Here is a 24951-nt window from a genome sequence, read left to right as displayed (position 1 = left end):
ATTGCGGTGTTCCAACTCATAGGGGACAGAACTCCAACACAAGGAAGGAAATTAACAATGAAGGAAGGAAATGGAAACATCGTAAGATGACGCCTTATCCTCCTCCCCAATAACAGTATGCCCTGAACCGTGCCAGCAAGTATCGGCGGCGTACTGGCAATAACGTACGCCGCCTGATAGAAGACAGTTCTGTAGCCCGAGCAGGCTCGCAGAGACATCCTTCTTTGGACCCGCTCAAGGGTCATTCTGTTAGGCTGTGTGTTCAGGGATCTTAACCAGGCAGGTGCTCCGTATAGCAGAAAATAATTCATGACACTGGAGTACACGCACCGTTTCTAGAATCTTGCCGTTCACGTTGCTGAGAAGCCTGCTTACCGCGGCCTCCGTCTTCTCTGCTTTAACCGCGGTTAAAGCAGAGAAACTAAACGAATTCCTCCCGTCCAGTTATACCCCAAGGTATTTCACTAATGTACTGGGAAGCACAGAGACATCTTTTACTTGGAAGGCGATGTGCTGCAGTCTCCGCCTTCGGCCATGATCAATACCTTAGTCTTCTCCAAGACCAATTCCAGCCCTTTGTCGGGTAGTCAGTCTCTAATTAACTCGATGGCTTCGTTGCTCGTTGCTCGTATCCAGCACGTTCTGCTCGGTCCTATCAGACCAGAACCAAGTCAACCGTGAAGGCGCGCGGGGTAACAGCCTCAGGGAACGTTAATCTTAGGACCCCACCGTAGACAATATTCCACAATTGGTGTGACATCATGGATTCCTGTGGCACACCCCGATCAACCGTAAACACGGCCCTACCATTAACGCTAGATGCGATGATAGCCCTAAACCAGAGATAGGATTGAAGCACCCTCCTCAAATAGGTGTCGATCCCCTTATCTGCAAGCGACTCGAAGCTCGACGACCACAACAGACTATTGAAGGCGTTCTTGACGTCAAAGAAGATGAGCGCCAGGATGTTTCTTCTATGTCTAGATCCAGTGTTTTATGTAATGTTAGAATCATGTGTTCTTTTATACGAGAGGTTCTAATACCTACACTGGTATTTTTCTAATACCAACACTGTACTTGTATTTCTGTGTTTTTTCTTTCTCCTTTTCATATAGTTGTAGAGTTATGACCGTATCAATTACTTAACAATGCTACTTGCCAATAAGCCACTTTGATGCTGAACCACAATTTGTGTGATTTTGGAGGGGTGTTCACAAAAAAGAAAAGGTTCAAATTGACCCAAATCGATTAAAACTTCAAAACTGATTTTTTGGACATCAACCCCTTTCCTTCATACCAAATTACATTTTGGATTATTGTGTAACTGATGATTATAGCGAAACTAGCTCGAAAAATTCTTATTTTCGCTTCAAACATGATATTTTGAATTTGAATCGTTAAAAACCAGTTCAAACCTGGTGGTGTTCACAAAAGTCTAATTTTGTCTTTCTAATATGTCACCCTTTAGGTTTCAACGTGAAAATCTTGAAATACCTTGAATACATATTCAGCAACTCAGTTATTTTTGCTCTAACTCTGGTTCCTGTGAAACAATACACTTGAAAATCAATAAGAATCTATTCGCAGCAGATTTACATCACCCCACGAAGTTTTGTCACAAACTATTAATATTTGCGTCCAGTAAACCGGGCAAAAAAAAATCTTATACATACATACAAATGTATATAAACATTGCAGAATCGGGTTCAGGAGACTTCAAAACGTAAAAAAAAACTTGGTTCCCTCTCCCCCCGACGCCGCCTAGAAAATATGACCGCGCACAGTAGCGATTTCTACAAATCCTTTGGAAATCCGCTAAAAACTTTCATGTATAAAGTTTTTTTAAATAAAAATAAAAGTGGGTGACACTAAAAAGTTATTTTTTAAATGTTGTAAAACTTGGAAATGTTAATCCAGTTATTATATTATTAAAAAAATGTTTCTCTTTACATTAAACTATAAAATCGAGGATCAATATGTATTTAAAAGAAGAGTTCATAGAAATTTTAAATAATGTGTTGAAAAATGATAGCGGAATCCGATTCCCAATATTTTAACTATTTCTTTTAGTTAGGATGTAAATGGAAGGAATACGTCTGATAGTTTACTACAGCTAGAAATAATAAGTCAAACACAATTTTATGCATTGTTGTAGCTCTAAAATCCAATTAAATCAAAATTATTAAATTTTCTGTATTTTCTTTTTAAGTAGACTGAAAGGTTAAGAAAGAATTATATTTTTTAAATACTTAAACAAACTGTTAAATACTTTGAAACATTGTGTTATAATTAACTGTATACGTTATTTTGGTACAGCATTCAAGTTTTAATTTCTTTTCGAATCCTGTTTTTTTTTAAACATTATTTTATAATATATCATTATTAAAATTCTGGATGTATAATGAATCTAGAATATTTATTTTTATCTACTCATTAACCACAGATGTGTAATAATAAATTATTTTTTTACATAAGTTTTTATTTTATATGAGTTCTATGAACTATTTAATTCAAATAGCTGTATTATTTTAAGCGATAAAGATTAGTCTATTAAATGAGATTTATAGAAATTCATATTATTATTGGCATTTGAAATTATTTTGCATATGTCGGAGGTGCTACTACCCTTTGCATATATAGGAGTTTTGCAGTTTTTGCAAATGTAGGAGAATTTGTAATTTGTTTTGTCAGTACATTTGATTATTAATGTTTTTTTTTTATTTACAATTTTGCTGTTTAGTAGCATGTACAAGATTTGTTTGAATACTATTCCCATATTCTCATTTTTTTGTCTGAACTATCTGTGCATTGTCTATTTATTTCTCCAACAGCTTTTACAGTTTCTTTACTTAATATAAAGCCTTCTTTTATAAACAATTATTTATTTCAAGTATTTACGTAGTTATTTATATAGCATTTTTACTCATCAAAACTTTCAGAATAGTTGGTTTCTCCAAGTAAAGTTTTATCAAAATATCCGAATTGATAAAATAATATTAGTTAAATGGATTTTATTATTAACATACTAAACTTTACATTGGCAGTGATGAATGTTGTGAATAGAATAAAACATAAAGTGAGCTTTAGTAACGGGAAATGAGTTGTGTGCCAACTTGAATCATCATACACCATGATCATATTATAAGCAGAACAAAAAAAAAATCGAAGCACAGTAAATCATTACAACTGTAAAACAGCCCAAGGTGAATACTTCCGCCAGTTGCTCTGCTATTGTTTTTGTTTGTCCGCTTTACTTTTACGATATCCTGCATGAAACAACTGAATTGAAATTTTATCTACAATAATTTAAAAAAGAATTAATCATAAATAACCAACTGTTGCCTGTAATAATAATAATAATAATAATAATAATAATAATAGTAGTAATAATAATGCCCTTTTTTTTTCTTTTTTTTTCTCTCAGCTCCCCTGGGCCGGACCGACTTGTTGGTATTACGCCGCCCAGGGGAGTGTCTTTAAACTCAAATAGGCCTCCCCACCTACCGGCTATATACCGGCAAGGCAGGTCGGCCTACCGGTTAGCTCTTTTTGAGAGTTCTTTATCAATATTGCTCCCTTGGGGACCCAAAAGGGCAATACCAATACACCACATTATTACACCACGCCAGACCCAGTTCGCCGCGACGCGGTACCGGGTCCCTTCAGTATTCAGTGTGCTGTTGCCTGACTGTTACCCGTGGAGTCCTTGGTGGCTCATCAGCGCCAACACACCGCAGCATGCTGGACCTCACCAGCAAGGCTGTCCACCCAGTCCTATTCTAGCCAACACCTTGTCTTCTCTCATCGGAGTATTTCTGTAGAACAACTTGTCTAACAAAACTAGCAAAATTATTCCAGTTTGACTCGCTTCTTAGCATGTAGTCTATTGTTGTCTCTGGAGTTATACCTGTGAGTGCCTTACTATGTCTAAGTGTGTCCCACCTATTGCACTCAAAAAAGGTGTGCTCAGCATCATCTATCTCGTTGCAATAGTTGCAAATTGGCTCTTCTCTCTTGCCTATTTTGTGCAGGTAGTTATTGAAGGAACCATGTCCTGTAAAAAACTGCGATAGGTGATGATCAGCCTCACCAAATCTTCTCGACAACCATGGCTTGATGTTGGGGATGAGGGTTCTCGTCCATCGACCCACAGCTTCCTGCGACCATCTTTCCTGCCAGATATTATAAACGGCATCCCTGACCTCTTGTTCTGGCTTGCCTTGTGCCCTCTCCACCCTCTTTTTTGCGATTAGGTCAATAGGAGGTGTACCCGATAACACGTAGAGGGCGGCATAGGACACTGTCCTGTATGCGGACACAACACCTAGGAGCACACACCTGTGCGTCCTCGCCAGTCTCTCTTTGTTGCGCCTGATGGCGATAGAGCGCCACCAGGCCGGAACGGCATACATAAGCGAAGACACGACGGTGGTCGCCAGTAAACGGCGCTTTGAGGCCCGAGGGGCATTCTGCGATGACATAATGATGTTTAGACTTTTTATCATCCTTTCTGCCTTGTTGCATACATTGACTATGTGCTCGGTGTATCTACCGTTTTTCTGGAGGATAACTCCTAAGTACTTGATGTTATTCGCTTCTTCTATAGCATGACCGTTGATGGAAATATTGAACGGTTCTAGCACTCTTCTACCCGTAAAGGCAATACACTGGCATTTTTCCGTAGACAGTTGCAGACCCCTGGACCTCAACCACTCCTGTATAGTGTCGATGGCCGCATACACCCTCTCCCGCACCTCCAAGACCGTCCTTCCCTCTACGAGGACTGCAAGGTCATCTGCATAAGCCAGGACCTGGACGCCGACAGGAAACTCCTTCTGAAGGAGTTCATCTATAATCACCAGCCACAACAACGGCCCCAGAACAGAGCCCTGCGGAACCCCACCGTGCATTTGAAAATGTACTGTTTCTTCCTGTGCTTCCACCAGACATCCTCTGTTGGTCAAGTAACATTCAATTTGCCTACGCAGGTACGGGCTGAGGCCCGTAGCCGCAATTGCGTCATTAATATGATCCAAGATCCAAGATAGAGGCGCGGTGATCGCTCGCTATATCTTCTGAGAGAACCATCCACTGGTACTGATTCCTCCTCCACCTACAGTCCAGGATGGTGAGGTCAAGCACCGACCGATGACCTCTCGCTACGTACGTGGGCGTATCGTCATTAATGCAGATGCAGCCGGCAGTTTCCAGGAGATCGGCAAGGATCTGTCCCCTCCTGTTGGTGTGTCGACTGCCAGCCGCCACCATTTTGCTGTTAAAATCACCCAACATTACGATCCTCTTGGTTGAATTGGTAATCACACCTTGTAAAGTGTCGATGAAGTTAGTAAAGTCCGCGATCGCAATGTTGGGCGAAATGTACACACCCACGAATAGAGTTGTTTCGGTCTCAACAGACACCACGCCACTACCTCTAAACTTGAAATTCCATTGTATACTATGACTTATGTCCATAATGGCAACATCTTCCGACATATCAACAGTCCATCCAAGTTTAGCAGCTTCATATTTATTGGGTTCGGTAACCACAAATAGGTTTACGTTCTTGTCTGCAACAACACGACTAATTAAGTCGTGAGCGAGAATACTCCTATTGGCATTCGCTAACATAGTCCTAATCATGCAATTTTTTCTTACATTGCCATGCTCCAGTCCTATGTTCACCGCTCTTACAATCGAGGCATTGCTTAGGTTCAAGACAATCCGCTATCTTGTGACCTCTGCTACCGCAGTTGAAGCACAAATTGAGCCTATCTGGGCCCTTACATTCGTTCCTTCTACGGCCCGTGCCCCAACAACGGTAGCACCTGTCTTCATCTTCCCGGATGTACGCCCGGCAACTAATCCATCCGATTCTTATTCTTTCCTCGACCAGTTTGCATGCCGCTCTGTAAGAGGTCATGACCGTAATATTTTGTGTCTCGCCAAAACCTTTCCTCATGGATGTCATCTTGACTTCCTCGCTAGAACCCACGCGATTTATAATGGCAGCCATAACCTCTTGCTCTGTTGTGTCATGCTCGACATCTCGGATGTGCACAACAGTTCTCCTTCCAGCTCTGCTTTTTATATCAACGTGAAGGTCGGCAGCCTTGTCCCTCAGGATAGATGTAAATTGTTCCGCTTTCTCTGCACCCTGTATCCTAACGTGGAGCCCCTCGTTACGGCCCTTTCGCAATGAGATGACGTTATTTGCCTCCTCGCTGGTGACAGCATCCTTCATGGACCGGAGGAGCTCCGCGTACGTTTTTCCTTCCGCCTTAACAATCACTGTTCGGCTTTGCTCCGCCGGTGGAGTAGCCTTCTTTATCGGGATTTGATTATTACCGATGTGCCTGGTCCCACCATCCCCTTGGAGAGTTAACACATATACAGGTGTTTCCCTTGCTCTGAAGATATAGGATATGATCTTCTTGGCAAAATTTCCCATACTGCCCGAAGGCAGTATGTACGCTGAATTTGGTGACTGTATAGCTATCTTTTTGAACGCCTTCAATAAACAAGAAAGGGTTTCCTTTTCCGGGGCTCCCGAGTCATAATGTATCTTAAATTTCTTCTTATTTTCTTCAACGGTTTGGTCTCCTATTAGAGTTATTTCGTCTTTTATGATGTCACCAGCTGCGAGTTTGTTACCCATATCCTGCTCACCTACTCTCCTTAAATCTCTAAGACTACAAGTGTCTTTGACTTCAGGTGGAAGGTCAGTAACCAACTTTAGCTTGCCCCTAAGTGAGTTAGGCCACCTTTTAGGGAGGAGCTCAATGAGTTCTTCATCACTGAAATCGCTGGTCAAAATATACTCCATGTAATCGTCACCCGCAATAGGGTCCGTTTGGGTAGTTTGGGAAGTCTTTGTGTCTGGAGAGGACAGCTCGGAAAGCGCATTCAGTCCCTCGTATACTCGCCTTAGATCCTGTTCATGGGTCGCAATGTACTTATTCAAACTTGGGCCTAAATGCTGTTTCAACGATATCAGTATCAGACCCAATTGGTATGCTAGATTGCTCACTGTATCGGGTGCCTCTTCTTCCTCCTCGGAAGATCCTTGACGGAGCCTCTTCTTCCCTTTTAGATCGGTTTTCTTGACCGTCGCCGATTTTGTCATGCTGCTGCTACTTTGGGCGAATGTCCCATCCATAGTGAGTGAACCGCGTCTTCGCATGATATAGTACTGTACTCAGGGGGCCGTCCCAAGTTCTACGAGTACCCACTCGGGGGAGGGGCCCAAAAAAAAAATGTTGCGGGGGTTGAGGGGGTAAGAAAAATGTATGTGACCGAAAATGGGGTCAAAAAATTTGGGGGGGTCGTGGGGGTAGGGGGTTAGGGAAGGTTTTGGGACGAATTTATGTCCAGGTAGGAAGGAAATCGAGTGGTTAGTTCTCGAGATATTAGTAGAAATGTAATTCCCGATTAAAACAGCTCTGAGGACTTAGAAAAAATCTCTACTAGTACGACGGTAATACAAGAGAATAATTACAAGTCCTTGTTTACTACAATAAACACGCCTGTATGAGCCTGTGTATTAACTTAGAAAAATTTCGCTAAGAAATATTATACTATTATAACCTCAATAGTATATAATGAAACACTCTAAAAAAGTATCTTCTACTCACTCTTCTGAATTGTATGTAAACTCAGTTTATACTTCTTCACTATTGATAACTTAAATCACTTCAACACCTTATAAAAAGTAAATTATAGCTATTTTAATTCACTAAAAATTCACTGAATAATTTGAAAACTAAAAAACACTAATAAAAAAGTAATTCCGTGTCCAAAACTCTTGAAATTTTCAGATCTAGTCCATTAACCATAACACTTTAACATCCAATTAACAAATCAATGAAAATACCGAAAAAACCTATCAAAAAAACGACAAAACGCGGAGCAATAATAAGACGTCCTCACAGTATGAGTATCCAAACTCGACTATAATAATAATGCCCTGAGGTAGATAATCCCCACGTCCGGAACATAACATCTACGTTCCACGTCCAGGGTGGCAACGACTGTAGTACATACGTACAATACATATAGTTGGCTACCGGGGTTCCAAGTAACTTCCTCGGAAATGTTTTCTTTTTTGACTTGTTCCCACCTTCAGGTCACCATGATAGACTGGATTTTTTCAGCCACATGCAGATCATAAACAATAATAAGATTTGGAAATGGTGGACTTATACCACATTTAGAGCTGACGATGTAGCGGCCAGGATCGATGTTATTGCAGCTGTAACGGAGACCCTTCCGTTGTCCACAAGCCCCCTGCGATGGCAAGCATGTAGCGAAGGTGCCCATGTATGTCGGTGCATGGAAACTCTGAAAGCTTCGGTGAGTAGGAGCCTGGAGTCAGTGCAAAGATTGCGCATCCGCTCTCTGCCAGGACATATGCCGGTTCTACCGGAGTACCGGATCGGGCTTCCAAGGTTACTAGCCCTGGAGTGGGGTATACCCCGGCGGCTAGCCTTGCTACAGAAGGGATAAAACTTTATAGAACACCTTGAAAAAACCAACGTGGCAGAAGTTGCACGTAAACAACCTCGTTTAGAAACAGCCGATTCGCCACAAGCGAAGAGGAAACGAAGTAAGAAGACAGAGAAAATCAGAAAAGATGCTGACAGAATTAGTAGAGACTTAAGGAAAGCTTTGTTTGACAATAATGCGCCCAAACCAAGATATTTAGTGATTACGAAGGAGAATGGAAACTTCCAAAAGGTTAGCCCATTCTTAATTGTTAGAGAGATTACTAATTGTGCTGGTGGTCCTGTCAAGGAGATTCGTAAGACTTTTAATGCATTGCACGTCGAAACTGCTAACGATAGTCAAAGCCAAAAAGTTCAGTTTTCGAAGAAGATCGGTGAATTCGCAATATCCGTGCAACCGCATAGTACGCTTAACTAATCAAGAGGAGTTGTTGTTTGCCGTGATCTTCTAAATTGTACAGAAGAAGAATTGCAGAGGAAATGTCGAGTCAAGGCGTGATTCAATGCTGCAGGCTAACCATGAGAAGAAATGGTGAGGTTCTTCCTTCATTCTCTCATGTATTGACCTTTAATAGACCGAATCTTCTTGGAAAAGTACGAGCTGGCATAAATCAGCTTGATGTACGTGCATTCATTCCGCAACCTATGCGATGTTTTAATTGTCAACATTTCGGACACACTGCGGCCAGATGTGAAGCGTCAGAAATTTGCGTTTGTGGAATGAAAACACATGAGGGTGATCGATATAAAGACCCCTCAGTCTGCATTAACTGCAAAGGGCACCACAACTGCCGATTGAGTAACTGCCCAGTGTATAAATTGGAAACGGCCATTCAGGAGATCAAAATGCTTCAAAAGGTAAGCTATCCTGAAGCGAAGAAAATTTTTAACCTTAGAATACCTCGACCGACAACTATTTATGTAAAAGTAGCTGCTGCTCCTCCAACATCTAAAGTTAATGTGGAGCAGTTGCTTTCTACGACTGCATCAAGTCTTGCTACAATGATAGAGAAAATCACTGATACTAAGATTGAGTCTAATCAACGGAAAGAACCATTAAAACTTATGAAGAGTCATTCCCCGACTGACATCATTGACACAAGGGAGGTACCTGCGCAGCGTAAAGAATCAGCAAAATCTCCAACCATAACCAAGAACTCCACCAATTTGAGAAAGGAGCAAAGAATCTAACAAAGAATTTATTAAACCGGCACTAAAAGTTCAAGAAGTAACAAAGGGAAAGATTTCTCAACCAATTAAGGGAAAAATACAACATCCCCAACCTTATTTGATACAAGTTGAGGTCCAAATAGATAAAGTTCCCACTCAGGGAAATCAGAAAGACAATGAGTCAGTGACTGATTGTAATGAAACAGATGTTAAAGTAGTTGTGGAGACTCCAAAAGAGAAGGTAAGCATTTTAGCTGCTCCAAAAATATCCTTGGGGAGTGCATCCAGCATGGACTTTGATGTAAAACTCCCCACTCCATTTGGGTCAGTATCTTTGAATGCCGACCAGAAAACATTCTCCCCACCATCGTCAGTGGTTTCAGAGGAGGATGATCAGATAGAAGAAGATAATGTCTTCGAGGCCTGGACACCCTATTCTCAGAGGTGGAGGCTGTACGGAGAATGGAGAAGAAATATAAAAAAGGTTGGCCTAAGAGAAAACCTAGGTGATAAATCTCAAAGTGAACAATGGTCTATGTAAATGAGTCGATCTTGCATTGGAACATCAATGGATGTTTGTTGAATTTGAGTGTGTTACAGCTACTAATGAGAGAGTTAAATCCTTTATGTGTTTGTTTACAAGAGACGCATTTAAGAAATACTGACACTTTGAGGTTGAAAGGGTACAACATAGTTAGACTTGATCAAGTGCCTAATCAAAGATCAAGAGGAGCAGTTGCCATCACCTCAGCAACTCGTTCTGCCTTTGAAGAAGTTCATCTATGCACTGATTTACAAGCGGTAGCTATACGCAAATACCGTCCAGTCAATATGACGTTTTGCAGTGTGTACCTGCCTAAACTAAACTGGAGAGAAGAGGACTTATATAACCTAGTAGAAAAATTGCACCCCCCTGTCATCTATGTGGGGGATTTCAATGCTCATAATCCGCTTTGGAACAAATCACTTAGACCCAGTGGGAAGATTAGTTGAAGGTTTTCACTCAAATTCAAATCTTGCATTATTTAATACTGGGACAGAACTTCTTTAATGCCAGGGATGGTTCTTCATCCTGCATTGATTTAGCTTTTGCCAGTGCCGCCATAGTGCATAAATTAGATTGAAAAGTAAATGAAGGTATCACTTTTTCCAATTGTAGCGTCATTAAATACACCCGTTAAATTGTACCACATGCATAAGAGATGGGTTTTTGGCAAAGCTGACTGGATTAGCTTCACTAGAGATGTCCATTTTCAAAATCTAACTGGAGATATCAACAGCGATGTTGAACATGTGACAAATGTCATCACTGTTGCAGCATCAAGGCACATCCCTCAAACTTCAGGGATGATGCAACGTCCACCTGTTCCTTGATGGTCGGATGCTGTACATGAAGCTACGAAGAAGAAGAAAAAGGCTTTTAACATTTTTAAGAAAAGCCCTAAGCAAGAAAATTATAAAAATGTAGGGCTAGCGCCAAAAGAGTTATTTTAACTGAAGAAAAAACCGCCTGTCAAAAAAAAATGTCTCCTCGATAACAGGATAGACAACTTTGGCATAGGTATGGAGCAAATTCAAAGCGGTATCCATTGGATCAATCTACCACCAGGTCACCTGCTTCAAAGATGGAGGAAAGCTCCTTGACTCGCCTTTGGACATAGCCGAGATATTTGCGAGTCACTATGAACCTGTCAGTCCAACGGAAAATTATGATGATGATTTTAAGAAACATAAAGCTGTAACAGAAAATGATATATTGTTTGACACTCAGACTAATTTGTATTATAATGAAGAATTCACTTTGGAAGAATTTAATCATGCTCTAAGTAAGTGCAATCACTGCTTTAAAGAATGGCTTCACGCATGATGCACTTGTTCAGGATATATTTAAAAATCTTAAGAATAATTGCAAACAATGCATCTTGATACAGACACCTGGCCACGTCAGTATTCCTGATAATGAAGCAGCTGATAAAGCAGCCAAACAAGCTGCAAACAGCAAACAAGTCAATGTTCCATTAGTTTGACTAGGTGACCTTAGAAACTACAATAAACAGGTTAAAAGAAAGGAATGGATAAAAAGGTGGAATGTGCTTTCGACGAGGCTTAATTGCATTAAGAGTACCCCACTTCCCATTAAAACAAAAAACAGCTTAACTCGTCAACAACAAGTAGCACATGAAAGACTTCGAATAGGTGACACCAGTCTTACTTCGACTTATATGCTAGCAGGAGAACAGAAGACCAATATGTGAAAGCTTGACACATATCTCACAGTGAAACACATAATAGAAGAGTGCACATTGTACAGAGACCTCAGAATGAGCCTCAATCTAACCGGCAAATTGGCTCATGGTTTTTCATATAATGAGAAAAGAGAAAAGAAAATGATCAAGTTTCTCAGAGGAAGCGGATTATTGGAGCTATTATGACTCATTCATTATCATGAATAATTTGTTGAAATGAATTTAATTGTGTTTGTGTCTTAAATGTGATTTTAACATTCTCCAGTTTTCAGTTTGATGTTTTTAGTGTAATTGACGAATTGTTTAAGGATGTGTTTTAATAGTTCCGAGCCCTTTACACCCACTTTGATAATTTAATGACATTTCTTCAGAAATGGATTACAAATTTTAAGGAGCAAGAGTCCTATACACCCTCGCCGTGTAATGTTTATAATAGGATTTTATTGTTTTGTGACAAGTGTGTTTTTCCATTGTTGTGATCTGTTTGACAAGACTAACATTTGAACTAATAATTTTCATGGGCGAGGGAGTGTTTTTTAATTTGTGACAAGGGCTAATGACCATAGCAGTCTATGCCCACTACTTTTAAAAAAAAAATAATAATAATAATAATAGTAATTTGAATTTGCAAATAACAAATATACCCTTGAAGAAACTAGAATAATGCGCTGATTTAAGATTAATCATTTTACATATCTGTTTCCGCAAAGTGAAACCTATGATAGCAGGTATTATAAAAACCATATCTGATGAGAGTGATATGTATAAGATGTGAGTCTAGTCTGGATTCAAGCCAACAGCTTAGTCTGGCCGAGTCTGGTATTGCTAACTGAGCACAGTTGATTTATTAATGCAGGTAATATGAACAATTCATATCAAAACTATACATTTACCCACATTATATATGCGAAGAAGCTTTAAATTTTAGTTATAATTAGAAGCTCAATACATTATTGAAAAAGTTATTAAGTCAATGTTATCATTGTTACAACTTTCTTTTTTGTTTCAAAATTTGTATGTTTTTCTTGAAATAAAATCCTTTTTCATTTACAGTGAACAAATAGAACAGTTTATTGATGAGAATAAAGCTTTGATGAAGAGGATGTATGGGGAATTTGAGATGACCACAGAATATGGGCCACCTTCTCGTGAAGTTTTTGAAGGGCAACGTACAAAGCGTAGGTCGGAGAGACATAGCCGGAAACTTTCGGACGGTCCACCGCCTTCTTCTGATCCAGATTCTGCTACAGGAGAAACTTATTTTGGGAAAATACGCCAACCGAGGCAGTCTTTCCGAAATAATCAATCTTCAGATACAGGCCGGTATGTGTAAATTGACTTACTAGCTTGATATTTTTACTGACTATTTTGTATTCAAATCATTGAATAAAATATAAATATGTAAAATAGTGATAATTTTTCACCTTAGAGTAGGCTTTGTGTTAAATATAGGCATAGGTATACAGTCTTTCATCTACATCTTTCTTCTTTTGAAGACATCTTTCTTCTTTCTACATTTTTCTTCTTTTGTCTTTTCTTTTTACTCAAAAATATTTACAGTTAATCTTGAATTATGCCATTTTATATGTGTATGAATTACATATATAGATTCAGCCTGTCCAAATTTCACATCAGCACATACTGTTGAGTACATAAAGGTTGATTTTACTTAATAGTTTGATTAACCATAATTTATTAATAAATGTAATAATTAATTAATAAATGCAATGTAGTTACATTATCCAGATTTTAAAGTTTTCAAATCATATATATATATATATATATATATATATATATAAAAGAGTAAAAGTTTCAGGAACTTGTCTCTGCAAGAGATGAGAAAAACTCATCAATATGTAACCGATGCATCATCTAATACTGTGTATCAAAACTATAACTATTCCCTCAAGGCGGTGTGGTATCATAAGGTCATAAAGGTACCTATGAATGTCTAAGTAGGCCACATTAACAATCTATTTTAACTTAACAATTAATTTATTTTGATAATCTGATACATGCACCAGCCTTATCCCCTTTTGATTCCACATGGTAAAAAATGCAAAATCTCTGACGAAAATTTGCAAAAGGCATTAATTATCGTTTCTTAGTAAGTTACTCGTACTAATAAATTTTTAAAAAGTACAAAAAATGTCATACTAACTAACAATGAACAAAAGATAAGAAAAGCCTAAATCAGAATAATAATTTTATAACACAGTTGCATCATAGATAATGCTCAGATTGAATAATATTTATGACCCACAGTTTTTTTATACATACAATAACAACTAAACTTAAGATAATTATTTATAATAACATGAAAAAATAATTGTCATAAAAATTTTTTATACTGTATCACATTCTAGCTGAATTTGAAACTTCCTTTTCCTCAAACAATTGCTTGCCATCTATGATGCATGTTATTTACTATTTTACTCACAATTTCAATCCAAACCACTACAGTGATAACTTGAAGCCGATTCATGTTCTAATAAAATCAATCATGAATTGAAGTTATAATGTTATATTTGTGTAAATTGTGTAGCATTTGTGTAAATTAATACTGAATTGTCATTATTTTAGTACTTTTATTTTTATATTTCTACTATGCAATAACAAAATTATTTCAATCATGACTGAAGATACAGTATCTACATATTCATGAAAGTACTTTCATGTAAAAATTAAGATAAGGTATGTCTTATCTCAATATTCTGTACTAGCTGGCTTATTTAATAGGATGTAAATATCCTATTTCATGAAAAAAAATTTTTACTCATTTACTCAAATTTGCATCACCCTCTTCCATCATAACAAGACAAATTTCTTCTTGACTGAATTTCTCATTTTATTATTTCAACACCTTATATAACATAATAGCTGAAAATTTTTATTTTCAGGAAGAAAACATCCAACATGTAAGATGTTTACAAAAAATCTTTAACCAGATTGATTAAAAACAAAAAAAAAAAGTATTCTTTTGTTCCTATCATTGATTTATACCTCGTAACAAAATTTCTTCACCGGAAACTGTATTTATTTACTTTTTTACACAACTGATTTATTAGAAAATGTTTTTTTAAAAAAACTTTTTACACTATTTTGTAAAAGATTATTTATTTATTTTTTTTAATGATTTTATTATTCTCTGCCAATTACATTGATTTCTATGTAACCAAAAATATCTGCAAATAGCTTTTCTACTTTGTATATAAAATTTTATAATATTTTTTCTTTTTTGCAGAGTGGATGCTTGTGAGTCAAAGGTAGAAATTGTAACACCATATTGGGCCGCAAATAGTGCAGGTAAAATAAGGGCGATAGTGAACACACAGCATTTTGAACAAGCAATTCACCAAGAAGTATGCTCGTAAGTAATTTACAACATTTCACCAAAAATAGTGGTAATTTAATCTAAAATGTTTTTAACCACACTAAGAAAATCAATAATTCTTCACTTGATTACATCTTAAATTTTTATTTTGATATAAAACACATGAAATTAAGAATGTTTTGTTTTTAAAAATGGGAATTTCTATTCATTCAAATCATTTATTATTTTAAATTTATAATAAAAATTAAATACAATCACATATAACAAATTACCTTCTACTTACTAAATGTTTCTGCAGTATTATAGAAAAAATAAAAGTTAGTAAATAATAAAAATGTGTTGTTTTTTTTTCAATTGACATTTATAGTTTCACTTAGTGCCAATTAATAAAGTCAAATAATTACATTTCATAATTAGCTCATGAATTAAGCTGATCATTTTAAATTGGTTTCTATGTAGCTATTGACTGGATAACTTGTAGATGTCTTTAAAAAGGATGTTAGTGAGAGTGATAAATAAATAAGAACAAACTGAAAATATCTACAAGGTAAGCTGAAGCTTTTTTTTAAAATATGGTTCTGTGAACAAATATCTTTATCCTCACACACTGTATTTGTGTATAAATATTAAAATTGTACGTTTAATTCAACTTGATGAACAACTGATAAACTTGAGTTGCTCAGTTTTAGAACAAATATAATATTTTGGGATTTTATTTATCAAAATCCAATGATGGTGATTCAATTTTCAGTAAAATAATTTTGTGATAAAATAAATAACATAAAATAACCTTACACATATATTTTAGACTTTTTGTAGAAAATTCCAATCAATATTTTTTAGAATTTCAAAGTTTTATACAAACTGAATTTGATTTTAGTTTTTAAATAATTATTCATAATTGATTTATGTAAATTATTTTTATGGTCCAAATTCTTAATAACATAGATGATGATAATAATAAATTTTCATACACAATTTAAAAGCAAGATAAAATTTGTAAACAATACCAGATATTTATTTATCTTACTTATCAATTCCCTCTAATTAAAAAATTATACAATAAATGTCTTACATCTGAATAGTCAACCAACAATTATCTTGTCACAATTAATAACTTATTATCATAATTATTTTTACTGTATTGTTTTCTGTTTATAACTTTACTGAGTTATTGTCAAGGCATAAATATCAGATGATTGTAATAATCAGAACTGGGTCAAGAAACTTTTATACAATTTTTTTTTTTTACCTTAAATTACTGTATTATTTCCCATCAAAGTAAGAGCTTAGTTAACACAAGTTTTAAAATATGAGTAAGTAGTAACAATTAGTTTTTGGTAATGCACAATGTAGTAGAAACTCAATAAATTCCTTTTCTGTTAATTCAGTCATTATTTATATAATGTATTACTGAAGATATGTGTTTTCTTTTTAATAATTACTGATTTAATAATGAAATGATAAATAATACATTTCACTCCATTTCAGGAAAAAAATGATATACTTTTGAGGAACTGCAATAATGTGTCTTATGAAAATAAGTTATTATTATGACTTATATTGCTGATGATTATATGGAAACATAGTCTCCATAAGTGATAAACCAGAAACGTACTATCTACTACATACATCCTTACATATTTATCAGTATGTTGGTGTGAACACTAGTAACACAATTTGAATGGGTTATTCACTTCTCCTTTCCTGGTTTTATTCTTGAAATACTAGACAATCTTATTTTAATGTCTGGAGCACTTATAACAGTTACAGTAAAAATGTTTTTTCAGAAATATTCCAAAGGTGAGAAGTATAAAGCCTCTAACCCTCTTTTTACTAAAAATGAATGCCACTAAGTGCACATACATACATATACACATATATGTATACGTATATATATGTATACATATACACATGTGCACGTGTGTGAAGAGAATGAGATAACACAAACTGTAGTCATCAGAGCTTTCAATAAATATTAATCCTGATTCATTCCCTGAATTTTTATTTTATTTCTTCACCAATTTTTCATACAATTTATTTGTTCAGTCTCTTTTTCACTAGCAATCATTGAATAAGAAGAGTCACTGTTTTTATTTTTCATAATTTTTTTTTAAATTCATAAATCAGTGTGACAAAATACAGTTTAAATTTTTATAAAATAAATTTAAAAACTATTCACTTTAGGTGCCAATCTTTTTAAAATATTAACACAATCCTTTCCTCAATGGCACTGTTAATGGGAATGTTGTTATGAATCAATTAGGAAATCTACAAAAATCTATGGATATAAACTACTGTTTGATCACAGACATATTTATTTAATTTTGATTTAAGTGTCTTTTATATGTTGTGCTTTTTTAATAGTTTATTAATATTTATTTTAACCAAATATCAGACAGTATATTGGCAAATGAATAATAAGTTTAACAAATAAAAGAAAAAATGTATGAAAATTCTTAAAAGATGAACAACAAGATTATTGATTAACATACTAAGGTACCAGGATTACTTAGTTTAAAAAAAATGTTACGGAAGGTAAATGCTGCAGGGGGAAAGTTAAAATAATTACAGTATGTGTAACAAATGACTGAAGATTATGAAGTAACAAATACTTGTGTTAAATTCATTAGCACAAAATATTAAGGAATGGAGAATAGATCAGATCATCAAAGCAAGTGATAATTAAAAAGGATTAAAATTGCAGAAACTATTTTGTTAAATTTATATAAAGTTATTATAGTGAAATTTATAAAGTTTTTGCTTATTAATAAGAAAAATATATATTAAGGGGGACGTTTATAAAAAATATCCCTATTAAACATCGTATATTTTTATAAATATATATTAAAATAAATATATTAATAGGGATGTTTGCAGATCCCAGTTTAATCAAGATGAATTTTGGGGTCGTCTCCAAAATCAGATAAATCATCAGTCAATATAGATTTAATTTACTTAAAAAAAAAAATTGATTCTAGTAAATATTTGTTATAATGAATGGTTTCTTTCCCTTTCTTTAGGAAAGTACAGACAAATCGTTGTTCATCAGAATGTGGATGTGAACAAAAATATAAATGGCACCGTCTACTTGCATATGATCCAGACAATGACTGCAAGGGCATTTTCATGGATTGGTTTCTTTTCCCATCATGTTGCGTATGCCGTTGTTCAGCCAATGCTGGTTTTAGGAACAATTAAATCTACACCTCATTGTTTAGAATCAGTAACTCAGTCTGATCCTGCCCTACAACACTGCCCAAAGACAAGTCAGTCATAAGTGTAGAAGACAGTACCAGTGTGTACCAAGTACGTAGAGTGAAATAAATTTGTGACATACTTTGCTATGAACAATTATTTTTATTATTTAAGTGAACATTAATTTAATATCTAAAGGTAATTGATTAGATTATTTATTACTGAACATAGTTAATTAATGATACCATTAAACTAGGGAAATTTTAGTTACTTAGTCATAATGTTACGAACAATTTTACCATTTCTACAAAATTTTAGGTTTTAGTAGAATAATTTTAACTAATTTAAAGCTATGAATTTTTACCATTAATTTTTTTGTGTATAAAGTCATTTCATTGATGTCAATTTTTAGATGATCTTGTTAGATCATTTCTTAATAAAGGAAGTGTGATTTGATTTGTGTATTTTCTTACAATTTAATAAAGTATAGGTATGTTGTCATTTAAACTGACCAAGTCCAATTCTAATTTAGAAGTCTGTTTATGCAATACAACTCAAATTACAAGTTTTTAATAAGGAGTTATTTTTGAACCCCAATTGAATTTTTTATAGGAGTGATTTTAATTCCTTAAAAATCATTATTGGGTAAGAAATATTATTAATAATTTATACATGAACAGATTTGACCACTTTTACCTCTGTAAAAGTATAAACGTTTACACCTGTATAATTGGTATAACTTAAAAAAATAATTGGTAAATTTTAAATGAAGAATAAAATTGAATTGCTTTAACAAACTGAATGAACTGACTTAATATAATATTTTTTTAATATTAATAAACAATTTTAAAGAAAAATATAAAACAAAATTATAACAAAAAAACCATTACGTACCGCTGCTTCAATCAAGTGATACTGCCACATTCTGTATTGTGGTATTACTGCCTCAGGAATTTTTGGGTTGCAGATCTATAGGTCTGAATATTTAGGCAATAAAATTGTTTGTCACGTTATTCAAAATGGCAGTGTACTTACTGTGAGCTAAAGGATGGTAGAAATTCTTCCTCTTAAAAATTGTCAAATACAATCTTCATATGAGAGTCCTGTTTTTTATGCACTAGTAACCTGCACTTAAAAATGCCAAAACAATAATATTTATAAGCTTCCATCACAACATGAAACTGATTAATAATCACTGTTCAAGAAAAAAAGACTTCACAACTAGATTGCGAAAATTCAGAAAAGGTCCACAAATGTGCTACTGTGTTATCACACTATTTGACTAAAATTGCACAACATGTGATTGCGAGCCTCAATAAAGTACACTGATGCATTTGTTGATGCTATATCAAATCAATGATCAATTCACTTGGTGCCAAAGGCGATCATTAACGAATGTTTTGAAACGACTTCAAGAATGTAATCCAAATTAATTACATTCCTAATGATATTCATGTATTCAAATATAAATGTATCAAACATAAACCAATGGATTCAAACATTTCATATGATGCTAAATTCAGCACAATTAAGGATAATAAGAACACAACAGATGCATTAGTTTAAAAGGTTCAAAGAATTTTTAAAGAACTATTAATGTATTCAAATTTTAAGAACAAATGAATAAATTTGATTGTTTCTTGATTATTCTGTTGTTTTTTTTTCTTTTTTGTTTCTCTGGAAATTCTCCAAAAGAAACAAATCCATGTTAATTAGACTGTTATATATTAGGAAAAAAATTACCTTTTTGACTTCTGCCTATACTTCTTTTTTCAAACACTAAAGAATTTATAATAAGAAATTTAAAGAAATTTTAATAAATTTCTTTAATAATATAGATACAGAAATTCATGTATGTTAAAATTTATAAACATGAAAATATCCCTGTACCTGAACATCCACAAGTCAAAAGGTTGTATTTATTTTTAATCAATAACAATTTTATGAAATATTTCATTTTATAAAATAATATGATTTTTAGTAGTTGATGCAAACGAAGGAAAATTTTCTACTGATGGCACATTTTCATTTTGTTACCAGTAATATAAAACGCAATATTTACAGCAATGTATTTTTATTTTGTTACAATAATATTAATTACTAATTATACTATTAGTTACATTTTGAATCAAAATGTAAAACATAAAATATAATTTTTTTATTGAATCATCTAAAGAACAAAAACCTTAATTTGAAATAATAATTACTAGAATAATAGAAACTTGTAACGAGCATATTTTAATATAGTACTTTTTGGCAGTACATCAGGGTTTTGATTCCTGGTGCAGTTTTTTAATGATTCTGGTAGAGTTTACTAAAATTGATACAGCTACTCTGATAATATTTTTGATCTGCACAATATTAATAAATCACTTTTCTTTTCTAAAGAATTACCAATTTTGTAATATTTTTCTATATTATGTTAGTTTCTGCTGGTATGTTTGCATGGTCAACTGTTTTTTAAAACATTAACTCCTGGCAAACCAGTAAAATTGTAACAAAAAAGAATAGATTCATCTGTGTATTTTTCATATCATATAATTTGAAAAAATTCTTTTATTTATTTAAATTATAATCATGTAATCATTAAATTAATGTAGAATATTTTTTTTTTGCATCTTCATGAAATTAATAAAAAAATAAAGATTAAAAAAAATTTTGTTAAATTACCATATGTCAAAGCTTTGTAAAAAGTAAGCATTGAAAAAAAAATATTTATCCCCAAGACATACAAATATAGTGTTGTTTCTTAAGCATAATTTAAAGTGAAAATCATAAAGCATGATTTTGTAGGATAATAATAATTTTTCCTATAAAACTGTTTTCTTATTGAAATTTTAAATTCATAGTACATGAAAATATTTCTACAAATAAACTATGAACATTTTTCTGAGAAAGTAAAAAAACTTGACTGGATTATGTTGTAAGATATGGATTAATTTGGTAATGTGTAATTATATTTTGAGTAAAAGTTCACATTTTGTAACAAATTACTGTTCTAGAAAATATTCCTGTTTAATTTACATATATGAATCTGGAGAATTAAAAAGTTATAAAATTGCAAACCTCTTGTATTATTTTACAATTTTTATTAATTTTATGTAAACTAAGTTTTTAGAATATTTCATTTCTTTTAGTTAAATACATAAGTATTAAAAAAATATTTCTATGTTTCTTGACACCTGATTATTAAAAATTAAGTCTTAATCTGTGCATCTGCTGAAGTGTAAGATGATTTCAAGATGTTTATCATTTAAATACATATTTTAATGTGTTTCACTTGAAAATAATCATTGTTTAACAACAAAATTTTATGAAAAATCACTGATAATGTAATACATATTTATGACTAATTCTGTACAAAATTATTATTATTATAATTTTAATGAACAAAACTTTTAAGTAAAATGTTTTAGCTTTCTTGTTGTAGGAAATAAATTTAGCTCTGAAAAAAGAAGCCATTTTTTGTTAATATAGATTAACACTTTATAAAAAACGACATCTTTTTTAACTGCTTTGATATTAAATAGTCCATAATACATTATATTATTTAAATGTTAGCTTAACACATAAGCCACATTTTGTTCCTTTTTTAATTTATAGATTGCGCATATACACACACACACACACACACACACACACACACACACACACACACACATACATACATACATACATACATACACACACACATTCTAGGATGTGCAATTATCCTCTTTAACATATTGATTCAGTGTAAACAAAGAACCATAAAAATAATACACATCTTCAGAAATGGTAAAATATTAACATCTATTACTCAGAGGTAATTAATAAGAAATGAAATGCAGAATAATATATATATATATATATATATATACTTTGTTACATTTCATTTTTAAAGTAGTGGTGTTAGAAGTAGTTAGAACATTAGTGAAAAAAAAAAAAAATAGTTAATTTGGTTGAGGAAACATTACTTTACTGTTTTGTTAGAATGTTAGACAGCATATTGCCAACAAAAGAAAAAGCCACAACTAGTGAACGTAAAGTTATCTCTTCCGAAATTACTGAAGATACTGTTTTTATAAATGACTAATTAAAGCAAAGTGAAGATACTGTCATTATAAATGATTAAATAAAGCAGACTTGTAGCTTATAGTATATATTTCAACATGTGTATCAAATCTCAAACTTCTTTTCAATTTGTGGGCAAATCCTGGTAGTTATCAAATGTCTACATAACACAACTTGGAGAACTTAATACCACATAATTAGCATGGAAATTCAATCACAAAAAGCAGAATAAAAAGCAACTTTAGTAGAAATTTGCCATTAAAGCACATACTGAATAATTGAAGTGATTACATTTTAAGTAATTTTTGTGTCACTGAAAGAATTTAAGAAGTTTATGTTTATTAATTTCATAATCAAATCAAAATACAGTAATAAATACTAAATTAAAATTTTCTGTTGATTCATGGATGAAGTATTTAAGTAATAATATATTAAATTTAATTAAAAAAATGCTGTACTGCATTTTTTTTATTTCATAACTGTTTTTTCTTTGGCACAATTATAGGGAAATAAAAATTATAATTTCATGTTAAATAATTTTCCCATTTTAAAGATGATTTTACCAGTTAGATTTATCATTATACATGTACGTACAATGGTTTCACATTTATACAAATAATAAAAATAATGTAACTTAAAAAATAATAATAATTTTATGTTAAATAATAATTTAACATACATTACATGTAATTCAAATAGATGTAAAATTAATTTACAAGTGATTAAACAGAATTCTTTAAAAGCAAATTTAAATTCCTTTTTGAATCAAATCATTTGACAAACTTCAATTTGATATATAACTATGTATTTGTGGTCTATTAATTATTTTTTTTTAAAAATCACAAAAATATACCATTGCTTTTAAATAATAAATTGCAAAATAGTTGTGACTTTCATTCAAGAACCTGTTGATAAAAAATGGGGTCTTGTTTTTTAATTGCATGTTTATTTTTATTTATAATATTTAAATACAATCACATTATTTCATTTTTATTATTTAAAGTAGTAAAACATTACTATTATATAAGGAATTGTAGTGATACCATTACACACTTTTGTTGGAGAAATTAAACTTTAGAAAAGTATAAATTATTAGTGCCATATGAAACTTGCATTATTTCAACATTTAAGAATAACTATAGCAGTAAAAAGAAAAAACATGTTTACCATAGATATTTTTCATCAGGAATTATTTATTCTAGGAAATATTTTTATATATTATTAATTTTTATATGTCTGTTTTGATTTATAAAATAAATTTCATTGTTTATGTTTTACAGTTTGTTTTTTTTTTTTTAAATTACATGATGAAATCATTACAGTTGGCACTACAACTTGATCATTATGTTTGAAACACAATTCATAAGTAATGGTAAAAAATTCAAGGTGGTCTTATTTTAGGCCTCCATCTCTTTTCAATTAACTTATGCAATTTCATTTCAACAATGAAATTTTCTTCAAAGCCAGAAGAAAATTTACAAAAGAGTACTACATCTTTACTTAACTAATAAAAAAATTTAAACGTGCCTTATTAAAAAAATATGTTTTTAAAAGAACCTAACTAACTAACCTTTTTGATTGACCTTGACAAATTTGTACATTTTGAACCAATGATTTTCATTAATTGGGCTAGAAGTGACTATTTTAATCAGGAATTATTTTTGAAAAATTAAAATATGCATATGTTTCATTTCGATAAAAGTAAAATCATTAACGATCATAATTATGTTATGTATAAATTAATGTTTTAAAAATGCTTCATTCCAGAATGGGTGATGTACCCTCTCATAAAAAAAGTGATGGGTACCTCATTGTCTTGCAAGCAGCAGTTCACAATGCTATTCATGTTATTAGATGATGTTACAATACTGTCATCTTTACAGTAGTTGCTTTAAAAGAACATTTTCTTTCAAATACTACTTCATTCCGTTGTAATAATAAAATATTTTAAATCATTATTTTCATTTTCCTATTCATTCTATCAAAACAAACTTACCAGTTTTAATAATATATTTTTTTAACTAATGATCTCTGGCTGGCCTAACTCATACATGGAAAAATGTAAATAAATGGAAAACATTTTGTCCAAAAACATCCAAATTAAATGAAAATAATGAAAAGAGATTGGTTTTTACGAAGTTAATATTATATATTTTTTAAATTTCTTTTTTGAATTTCTGTAATTTCATTAGTGAAATTAAATTGCAAACTAAGGTCAACAGAAAACTGATAATAAAATGATATAAGATATAATAATAATAATATAGTTTAATAATCATGATTATTGCTCATAAAGCTGTAATTGTAAAGTAAGTTACTAATCTTCAAACTTATTGGCAAAGATACATCATTTTAACAATAATAAAGATATTTATGGTTGTAGAAGTACACACACTGTTCACCACAGATACTAGCTGTATAGTGAACATCAAAACTCTTATAGAAA

The 24951-nt window shown here is 32.8% G+C and overlaps 1 protein-coding gene across 1 annotated transcript in view; it reads left to right on the top strand.

Moving 5' to 3' along the window:
• The window catches only part of spz3 (Spaetzle domain-containing protein 3), a 163181-nt gene extending 139397 nt beyond the window's left edge, over positions 1-23784 (top strand). Inside the window, exons 3-5 of the mRNA XM_075374593.1 lie at positions 12974-13243; positions 15165-15290; positions 18278-23784. Coding sequence (XP_075230708.1) covers positions 12974-13243; positions 15165-15290; positions 18278-18455 — 574 coding nt within the window. The 3' untranslated portion in view covers positions 18456-23784. The remainder of the gene's footprint in view (positions 1-12973; positions 13244-15164; positions 15291-18277) is intronic.
• Positions 23785-24951: the final 1167 nt, after the last annotated feature.

The sequence above is a fragment of the Lycorma delicatula genome, chromosome 1 (genome assembly GCF_047948215.1).
Source record: "Lycorma delicatula isolate Av1 chromosome 1, ASM4794821v1, whole genome shotgun sequence".
Classification (NCBI taxonomy): domain Eukaryota; kingdom Metazoa; phylum Arthropoda; class Insecta; order Hemiptera; family Fulgoridae; genus Lycorma; species Lycorma delicatula.
Note: the sequence above shows the minus strand (reverse complement) of the source record. Positions and strands in the feature narration are given on the sequence as shown.